The 10,623-nt window shown below is 38.8% G+C and overlaps 1 protein-coding gene across 9 annotated transcripts; it reads right to left on the bottom strand.

Annotated features, from left to right (window-relative positions):
* Window positions 1-316: 316 nt before the first annotated feature.
* Window positions 317-10,195, bottom strand: LOC103698076 (protein FAR1-RELATED SEQUENCE 5-like). Of its 9 annotated transcripts, XM_088721116.2 has the most exons (7): window positions 10,002-10,138; window positions 7,570-9,860; window positions 7,340-7,380; window positions 7,127-7,258; window positions 5,175-5,273; window positions 1,529-1,676; window positions 317-1,227 (listed from the first exon to the last, which is right to left on the bottom strand). In XM_088721116.2, the coding sequence occupies exons 2-7, from the start codon at window positions 9,698-9,700 to the stop codon at window positions 584-586; spliced, it is 3,195 nt and encodes a 1,064-aa protein (XP_088577242.2). In that variant the 5' UTR covers window positions 9,701-9,860; window positions 10,002-10,138; the 3' UTR covers window positions 317-583. The 9 variants fall into 9 exon arrangements, with proteins under 9 accessions (XP_088577242.2, XP_088577244.2, XP_026657282.3 ...); XM_088721118.2 differs by lacking the exon at window positions 5,175-5,273 and having other exon boundaries at window positions 7,570-9,711; window positions 10,002-10,195; XM_026801481.4 differs by having other exon boundaries at window positions 7,127-7,380.
* Between the last annotated feature and the right edge of the window lie 428 nt (window positions 10,196-10,623).

Raw genomic sequence — 10,623 nt, 5'->3', positions numbered from 1 at the left:
ATGTTGCCAATCAGCTGTCAAAACCTAAATGCTCTCCCTGGCTTCTGCCCATTGGCTCCTCTGATGCTAGCTGGATTGGGCAAACTTCTGATTCCACATTATCGTGCCGCTTGTAAATTTGTAGTAACATATCAAGCATGTGGCAGTAAATATATCTTCAATGATATCCCTATCCATGCCACAGAGATCAGGCCAAAATGGCAATTAGCATCATCAAACCAGGAGCTAGTGCCAAATACACGTCACTAGGTTCCTCTGTAAGCTGGGCAAATAACATGCCCAGGTTACATATCCAATGAGCATAGAAAGATCTATATGACTATGAACAGTGATAAGCATTCAATATTCAAAATGTGAAGCTTGGACCGACCAAATAAAGGAAAGAGAAACAGAACATAATTGTGGTAGCGGGTGAGAAGAGAACTGAATTTCGAACCATCCCTGCACAAAGGGTTAGTAAGCGGTCAATGAGAGAAATAAGCACAGTTCTAGCAGCAAGCTTCTCTGAGGATGAGTATAAAGGATTTAGAAGGCCATAAAAGGGCATCCCCTCAGCCACTTGTTCAACAATTCGACCTCAAAATCACCCTGCTGCCCAACTCACACCAGGTCCTCCACCTGCCTCGGCATCAGTGAATACCTCATCATCCTCTGAATCAGTGAACTCCATTGCTCCTTCCTCCAATGTCTGGTCCTCACTGTCACCATCTGTTGCCATTTCATCCTTTATCAACTCCTTGCGAAGGACTGCCTGGCCATGTAAGTTCCCTGCCTTGGATGTTGTCATGGTTCCACTGAAACCACCTTGAACTTGTTTGTTGCCAGGCAAGACCACATTTACTGTGCCACTTCGATTAACTGGCACAAAATGAACATTGGCTGGATGTGGGGCCGATGGTTTTGGTCCAAGAGGTTTTAAGCTGCTCGGTGAGCACTCCCCCGCTCTGATATGGATGGCATTTTTCGACTGTACAGCTTTGATGATTGAAGCAGCATCAGATGGTGAGGCAATTCGAGCCCCTGCAGCGAGGGCAGCAGCACGAATGGGATTTGTGAAAACCAAAGGTAATCTTGATGGGTCATCAACTGTTGCTGGAGAATCAGGTGCTCCATCTGGCGTTGCTGTATGTGACTGCTGTGCTGTTACCAGGTGCGGAGCCAGTTGCAATTGATGCAGTGCTGGGGAAGTACCTCCAGAATAACGCGTACTGCTTGAATTTGATGGGGCTGTTTCAGTTTTAGAATACAATTAGAACTTGCTATTTTGTAATGAAAAATTGAACAGATAAGCAGCAAAACAAAATGATAGAAATTTAAAAAAAAAAAAAAAGAATTTATGCTTAATGGTAGTTAGATGCAGCGTTGCTAGCATGAGAAACAAGTTCAGAAAATTGAAGCAGAAAATAGATAATTTGGTAAATTTTTTGAACATTATTGTAATTGGACAAGGGGCAAATGAAAGAAATGCGAAACAGAAGTTGAAACTTGTTTCAAACTTCAGAAGAAGGGTGGGGGTTGACAGCACCACCTGAAGAAGCAGCTGATAAATTGGCCACCAATGGCACACAAAATTCCATCGGAACTGCTACAAATGGCATTGATGAACTTAAACTTGCAGTATTGCTGCCAGTGCCTGGACTGGCGTTGGAATGTCCTATCGTAACCAAATTCAGTCCCTGAAGATTTAATCAATAATCACTCTCCAATGAAACATTATAAATCGATATAAAAATTATGATAATAGAAAAGATTACAGAGATGGAAGAAGTTAATATTAATGTTAAAGAGAATTTTGCCAGGGGAACATGATAGTAACCAGGTTTTTTGTCAACTGAAGGCTTCAGTGTTATCAAACACAAAATGGTATTATAGAAAAATTACCAGGTTCAAAATCATGCTTAAATTTTTGAAATTAAAGGAATGACTTCTAAAGTTCTGAAACCACTCATGACTGGAAAATGAAAAAAAGGTAGGGTAGTAGAAAGATAATGTGACAATCAACACCTCTTGGACATTCTGCATATATGTTAAGCTATACTAGTGATATTAGATTAAGTTATAAGGGTTCAGTAATAGGTAGAACACTAGAATGTGAACATGGAGAATAAATCTGATGTGGTTTTTGCATGGACACAGTCGCATTGTCATCGTTGCATAGCATGATCGACATAGTCCCAGTATGTACGCCCAATGAATTAAGAATGGTTGGAGGACGGCTATCATGTGATTTATTGCTAATGTTTGGACTATAAGATGATCTACCAACAAACCAAAACGGACTCATTAGTCATCAAACAAGAGGAAATACTGCCGTCCTCTTTTTCCATGCCAAAGTTGCCTGACAATCAGCACCTCTTGGACATTCTGCATACATGTTAAGCTATACTAGTGATATTAGATTAACTTGTAAGGGTTAAGTAATAGGTAGAACTGTGAACATGGAGAATAAATCTGATGGAGTTTTTGCATGGACACAGTCGCATTGTCACCGTTGCATAGCATGACTGACATGGTCACAATGTACGCCCAATGAATTAAGAATGGTTGGAGGACGGCTATCATGTGATTTATTGTTAATGTTTATACAATAAGATGATCTACCAACAAACCAAAACGGATTCATTTGTCATGTCAAACAAGAGGAAATACTACCGTCCTCTTTTTCCATGCCAAAGTTGCCCTGTCATGAAAAATTTGTGCTCTCTCTCTCCAAAAAAGGTGAAGGCATATACGCAGCAATGGATTCAGAAGAATCTTAGTATTATAGATTGTTAATAACCAATAAGCACAACACAACGTCTAGGTCTTGGACCTCAAAGAATTCAAAGTTCAGTAGGACTGCCCTCAGATTCAAAGGTAGAAGATAATGGCTGATTTGGACCATGAGACCTTGCTTCCCCCCAATGAAGAGTCATATTTCTTCATTTTTCTGGAAGCAAGCTTAGCTAGTGGAGACGTGGTGGATTTGATGATTAAGTTAAGAGCATCAGGGAATAGCAGAAAATAACCACAAACCCCATGTTGATAATTGGTAAACATTAAAATACACTGCATAATTATTCCAAAAAACATTGTTTATAAGGTAAATATAGAGATAGCAGGAAAACTAACAAGACAACCACATACAAACACATTCACATTTTTATATATGATAGCGTACTGGTATATTGAAAAAATTTTACTTTTTAAGATGCCTGAAGTTTCTTCTCATTAACCATGGATTCAGTTGGTCCTTTGACACATTATTAGATTGAAGAAACTAGTCTGGAAGGAACTAGTAATTGGAGATCAGTTGGAAGTATAAAATAAAATATATAATTATGGTCCTCAGGTATAATTAAAAGAGTTACTTACAAATTATCACTAATTTAAAAATAATAATAATAATCTTGACCCTTTTATCAAGCCTTGCCCCAACTCTTTGGGATTGCCTTAATGAATTCTTATCTGAAAGTAATTCCCAACCTATATTGAAAATTTCTTTCACAGTTTTAACTTTTATGACAGTAAACCTAAAATTAATAGTCACCTATTCATCATCCAGGCTGAGATCAACATCAGAAATGTTATGCATAAAGAATAAAAAAAATCATATATCAGGAAACAGGTAGTGAGATACAAATCAGAATATAGAGGCCAAGAAATGGATGGCACATGATGTGAGAATCACACCATACTCCAAGAGAAATAATACTCGTGATTAATTGAAGGGCCCTATCTCTTTTCTATTTTACTATTACTAATGTTATACTTTAGATAGCTTAATATAGCAAGGAAGCAAGGGAAGTAATACAAGAACAAGATCTCTCATACCTACGTGGTGTTGTAGAGTATCAATAGGCATCAAAAATATATTCCATTAGTGAACATAAAATTATCCAAATCCTAGTAGGTCCTCCCCAAAGTCGCACCATCCAACCCCAACTTGCCAAACTTTCACATGCATTATACTGCATCAAGATTTTCATGAAAAAAAGGTAATGAACAACCCCAAACAATGGAACATCTTCTGGTTTCTCTCCATTCAGATCTTATGGCATACTTCATATAAAACACCTCCTGGGGGTGTTAATCTTCTTATCAGAGTTAGCATGTGAACACTTTGTATAGGATAAATATGATCCATGTTGAGTAAGATTACCATTTCTTGGGCTTAGCCAATTAGGTCAAAAATGATAACTACCAAATAGCAACTCATGATTAATATGAAGGATACTCTATAAGTGAAAATAATGAACATGCTAAGTTAATTTTCACCTAATATATACAAATAGAGACATTACTGAGTCAAGCTCCATGAAATAAAGTATATCTAGAATTAAAGTAGCATAGCTTATGAACATACTAGTCTAAAATTGTAAAACAAAAGAACCTAAAAATTTAACTAAATAAAGAAAAGCTTAAATTTAGTATGTTCATGTAAGTTCCAGCCAGAAATCTTAGATGGACTCTAAAATGCAATATTAACAATTTTGGCATGTTTTTGAATTGATTTATAATGATCCTTTGACATTTTACAAAAAAATCGCAAAGGTTTCATATTAAGAGGCCCATGCATGCCGAGCCTGGAATAGAATTTGTTTTTTCATAGATTACTTTTCAGAACAACCAATCATTTTGAATCTTTCTTCCTCTTAAAATATTAAAGAAAACAGGAAAATGTAAAATGAAAGCAATACTTCATGTTGGTTAAATTGAAAGTACCGGAACATGTTGAATTGATTCATGGATAAATTTGTTGTAGACTAAATTAGCCCTAATTAGCCTAAAAGCAACATAAGCTACAACCAAGCATCATTCCTAGGAGATGCCAGTACGAAGCAACTAAGAGTGTGGACTTTAAAGAGCAAGATTAACTTTGGATAACATACTGACACATCATGGACAATATAGGTAATCATGAAAAGCATAAAAGTTAAATTTCAGAATAAAACAATCTGGTTTTCAAATAATTCCATCCTAGATTCCATCCTTAACATCAGTTCTAAAAATGAATTGCAACCTTTTAGGACTAAAACAGAACTCGCGAACTGGAAATGATTTTAAACAAGTTTTCTCCTCTTCCACGGATACCCTTGGAAGAGATGCATTTTTACTTTTTCATCAAAATGTGCTTCTTGTTATTTACAATTTTAAGTACTTTTATACTTGCTCGAGAAATATTTTGGCGTTACCGTCAAAGCTGCTCTTAGTGGTGATATTGAGAGATCCCAACCAAATCTGCTGGCAACAGAGTGTTTGATGCAACAGGAAGCAGATGTTTCCCTTGAGCACTGAATATGACAAAAATTAAAGTGTTTCCCATAGTTGCCATTAGAGGAAACTGATTCAAGAAACAATACAAAATGAGAAAGAGAAAAATTGGTAGAAAGAGACCTTAATGCAGGAAACAGAATCATAAATTAATCAAAAAAGTTATGAAAACGCATCAAAATGTAGAGAGACCACAGAGAAAATATTAGGAAACCAGTTTTAAGTCTGTGTTCCCACTGGTTTCTTAAGTTGGACTCAATTTGTAAACAGCTACAACCTTAATTTATGGGTATTTATGCAGACTCTTTTTTTAGTTTTCACTCTCTTCCTAGAAAAAGAAACAAATAAAAGGTCATGACCTACCATAGAAAAGGGACGGTTTTATCAAGACCATTACAAAGAATTTCTAATTTAGTTATTTTTCTCTTTCCTTCTTCCAACCCCCTCCTTGCTTCATCCTTCAATGCTTACCTGTTGGTAGCCAAGTTCCTATAAATTTCCTTTCTTTCACAATTCAAGTTTTGGGGCATCTTAAAAGAATTGCCTTTGTTTCATAATTCAGTTTCTCATGAAGCTCTTAATTGAGCAGGTTAACTCACATGGATACTTCTTCAGAAAGCCAAGTGTGCCATGATTAATAGAGAGGTTGTCAGTTCCTTCATATGTTCTTTTTCATTTGTTAAAGAAGAGGACTAACATTAGCAATGTGATCAAAGGACCAAGGTGCCACCTATGACTCCTAACATCAACCTATGCTTTCATTGGCCAAGTCTCATGATGTCCCAATAACTGGAGAGTTTTAGTTGATTGATTCACATGCTATCACCAATATCTCAGGAAAACTGTTCCATGCATAGTGAATAAGAAGACAATGTGACTCATCCATTTTCCTTGAAAGTATAAAAGAAAAATTAAAAAAGAAGAAATGAAAATTATTCCTTGATTGCAAGATGACCATGAACATCTTAAACTCTAGAATAAATAGGACCTTTGTTCTAGAGGATAAAGATTCTAGAGTAGGTCAGACCTTCACTTTAGAGGAAAAAGGAATTTCTTCATTATAAGAAGATAAAAAAAGCTTCATTTGGATCTCTCTCATCTCCTAGAAAAACATACCACACCTGGATGTGGGGAGGCTTTTTAAGCCTTTCTTGTATCTTTTAGGGGATGCCATGTCCAATAATAACTTCCCCCAGGTAGTTCTTTACATCAATAACTCCCTTCCATTCTAACTGTCGATAGTTTCCTCTAAAAATAACTTCCTTTGGTGGTTAATTCTATGAACAAATTCTAACTTCTCGTGAATTGCCTTTGTATGAATGACAAGTCGTCAAACATGGTCTCTCCAAATGCCAATATACAAATAAATAAATAGTTTAACCAAATCTTGGTTAATTCCTCGTTATTAATCATTAATTATAGTTTGACACTCGGGAAAATAGATACAACCAAAGATTAAAAATAGAAAATAGAGAATTAAATGATTATATTAGATACAATGGAAAGTCAGACATTATCTCCATTTATAAATAAATGGAAAACAAGGAGGAAAGCAAAGCCATTTAGAATGTGTTGTAAGATTTATGTATTTGCTTAAGCACATATTTGACAACCAGCAAAAACTTAGAGGCATTTCCAGCAGGTCTAACCGTAGCAAAACAATGATGCACACATAAACATGATCCAAGGGACTCAGATAAGCAACATATTTTGTGTGATTTTTTTAGGATTCATAGGTGCAACCATGAGCAATTAATCACAAAGACTTGCTATTTGAAGTGCAAGTGGCTTAACATGCATAACTGTAGCATGAAGACTTGAATGGAACAGAAAGTACATAAAGGAAAATAAGGTTTTTTGGGTGACAAGGAACCTGAGGTGGCTGCGATGCAGTTCCTGCAAACTTGGGATCTCCTCTTTGGATGCTCATTAAAGGAACAGTTAGCATTAGAGAACCATTTTCGTTCAACCCACTGGCAGGTATTGTTGAAGGGAACAGTTGTCTCTGGACAGTAAGTGAAACAGGTAAATTCATGCCCCGCGTACTATGAACCAGCAGGTGGTCACTGGAAAGGGTATAGCAAACCTGGCCATTAGGTGTATTTAAAACCAAAGGAGCTGCTGCACCTACACAATGTGGGGATCCAGAGTCACTTGATAAACCAAGAGAAACTAAAATGAAATTAATGGGCTGTTGCAAATATAGAACTTCCTCTGATGATAGTGTTTGTTTAGCTTCCTGTGGTGGTATTGTCTGTTTTATTTCATTTGAATTTATCCCTTTAACATTCAGATATTTTTCATTAAATGCCTTACCGTTCTCTTTGTCGGTACTTCTATTAGGAAAAGCACCTTGGCACCCAACTTTCCCAACATTTTTCTTTGCTGTAGTAACCTTTTTTGCGGCCTCTTGTAGAGCTCGCATTGCTACATTGTAAATAGCCATAGATGTTGCCCCATCCTCTGCAAACTTAATAGCTTCACGACATAAACTATTGTAGCGCCATGTCGGCGATTGTTGGCAATCTTGGCTGTTACTTTGGGAATCATCTTTCTCTTCATCCTTTACCACCCTATGATTTATTCCACTAACACCTTCATCCTTAGCATTTCTTGTCCACCTTTTTAAAATGTAATGAGATGGGAGCATATTAACACCCAATTCACTGAAGACTGTTAAAATATGTCTACAAAGAATGCCTGAATATTCAAACATCTGACAGCTACACGTTGCAGTAGTTTCAGATGGACTAAACTCAACAATATATGCTTTATGTTCCTCCTCCTTCTTTCTTACATTATATATGCTCATCTCCCCCTCCTCGGTAATTTCATCTGCTGTATATCTACATGTTTCAATCAACTCTTCTTGAAATATTTTGAATATTTTCCTTGTATATTGCTCTGCTGCTTGCTTTTCCATTGATGATGATGATGATGCCTTCAGATTTGGTAAAGAGTAAATCGTATCAAAATCTGCTTTCACCTCCTTCTCGTACCAGCTATCTAATGCCTTTTCATACTGCTGAATAAATGTTTGTGCATCAGTCTGCGCATTTATATACCCTTTAAAAAATGAACTTCTGCTTTCACATCGTTGGGTTGAAGACGTTTCTCCAAAGAATGTATTCTTCAAGTACACGGGAACCCACTGATGGCGGCAACCATATACTGATTGAAGCCACTTATTATCTCTAAGGTCAAACCTAGCCACGAGACTCCTCCAACTTGACTCAAACTCATCAATTGTCCCTGTCATGTTAATACATTGATGGAATTCCTCTTTGAAAGAAGGATATGCAAGAAAGACATGCGACAGTTTATCCTGACCATCTTTCAAGATGTGCCACTTGCAACTACGGTGTCGTGTATGGGGAAATACGTGCGACATTGCAGCTTGTATCACTCTGTCTTGTTCGGAGATCATTGAGGTGGGATGTTGTCCAGACATTGCCGAATGCAACATCTCAAAGATCCAGGTGAGTGAAGATTCAGAGTCATCCACAATCAGTGCACAACCAAAGAGCACAGGTTGCCGATGATGATTAACTCCCGTGAAAGTGGCAAATGGGATTTGGTGCTGATGCATTTTATACAATGTGTCAAAGGTGACGACATCTCCAAAGTGTTTGTAAGCCATTCTTGATCTTGCATCAGCCCAAAAAACATTACCCACACTCTGATCCCCATCAAGTTGCTGTGCATAAAACAAGCCAGGATCTTCAGCTTGCATGTGCTTGATATACTCTACAATACTGTGATTTTCTCTTCCAACCTTTGTCTTAGGAATGATCTCGCTATAACATACTCGGGGCTCATGAGATTCTTCTTTAATTGCCAGCATTTCACTGCCGTGGTCTGCTCTTGCTCTTTGGAAATCATTTGCTGCTCTCTTCCCACTCTCAGATAGAAGCCTATGCGACCGGAGGCAATGCACTCGGCTTGGGGCCATGAGATCATGGTTATGTGCCTTTTCAAGCCTAGAAACTACCCACCTCCCATTCTCCTGCTTCTTCACTCGGATCATTGCCTTACAACCGACTCTTGTGACAGCCCGCGTCCGCCTTGGCTTCCCTTCACCGCAGGGGTCCTGCTTGGTGCCGTAGGTCCGGAAGCCCTCTTTCGCGCACACAAACTGCCGGGAAGTGATGGACCCGTCGCGCCTCGAGCGATGGAAGATGCTGATCCTGGTATTGAACCCCAGAAGACGAGCATAGCTGTTGTAGAAAGTCCAAGCATCCTCCTCGGTGGCAAATTCCATGCCTTCAAAAGGTTCAATTTTGGCGTCTCCTCCCTGGGACCTGGCAACCGGGCTCGCCGGCATTTCCTCTCCCTCGCCGCTGCTGCGTTCCACGACCAATTCCAGGCCGTACTCCATTCCATCGCTGTCCCTGTGGCCCATTTCCGTCTCCATTGATTCACCACCGCAGCTGACGGTACCTTCCATGAACCCAATAGCTACAGACCCACAAGTTGTTTTTTACCGACATGAGAAAAAATTAGATTTCTTAGCCATTACACATGAAAAACGGAAGAAACCAACAAGATTTCCAAGATGGGAATCTCGTGTCTCGCCATTGCGAGCCCAAATCGACATTTCAAGATTCCTGTTTCGAAAAATCCAGTGGAACAGAGGTTAACCCTACTTTTCTACGCTTAGAAAAAGGTAACCCTACTTCGTACAATCCACTTCCTCTTGTTGGGAATAGTTCTCGGTAAGAAAGAAGGAAAATGGATAAAAGACTGACCTTTTTTCCCCTCTTTTTTTCTTTCATCCTCCTCTTTTTACTCGGCTTCTTTTCTTCACCGCCATCTCATGGGAAGCACCTGATTGCTGAGAATTGGGCGAGGAGAGAGAGGAGACTGATGAGAGGAGAAGGCGACCGGCTGGAGCAGTCCAGCTTGACCGGGTAGTATCTCGACGTGGATTGGTTTGAGGTCCGGTGGAACAACCGGCACCTCTGCGTTCTGGATAGAGTTGCAAATGGGCCCAAGATGGCCTCCTTCATTGGGCAGTCCAGCAGACCTGTTAAGCTTACCTGAGTGACTTTTTGCTGGATTCGGGCCTAGTTTCAGCCTGAGATGAAGCCTGACCCAAAACCCCTAAAACCCTAACTAGGGATAGCAATCGGGTTAGATCGGACATAAGCGGATCGGATCAAATGTAGATCAGGTCAGATACTCATAAACCTAAACCCGATCTGTTTATTAAACATGTCCGGAATTACAACCTGAACCCGACCTATTTATTAAACAAGTAATCCAACCCGACCCGTTTAACCCATTTAATAAATAGAAATTAAACAAGTTATCTATTTAACCTTCTGCACTCCTCCCAACGAGCTCCTAATCCATCCCATCCGACTCCCA

Source organism: Phoenix dactylifera, chromosome 1, assembly GCF_051530095.1.
Source record: "Phoenix dactylifera cultivar Ajwa chromosome 1, Ajwa_hap1_PhDact_Kaust_v1.1, whole genome shotgun sequence".
In the NCBI taxonomy this organism is placed as follows: Eukaryota; Viridiplantae; Streptophyta; class Magnoliopsida; order Arecales; family Arecaceae; genus Phoenix; species Phoenix dactylifera.
The sequence above is the reverse complement of the archived record's forward strand: the minus strand, read 5'-3'. Positions and strand labels throughout refer to the sequence as shown.

Excerpts from the sequence above, each read along its gene's own strand:
- LOC103698076 (XM_026801480.4), bottom strand. The coding sequence starts at position 9,700 with ATGGAAGGTACCGTCAGCTGCGGTGGTGAATCAATGGAGACGGAAATG. Across the intron at positions 1,677-5,174 it reads CACTAAGAGCAGCTTTGACG|GGACTGAATTTGGTTACGAT; the intron begins GTAACGCCAAAA and ends TTAAATCTTCAG. Across the intron at positions 1,228-1,525 it reads ATCAGCTGCTTCTTCAGGTG|CCCCATCAAATTCAAGCAGT; the intron begins GTGCTGTCAACC and ends AAACTGAAACAG.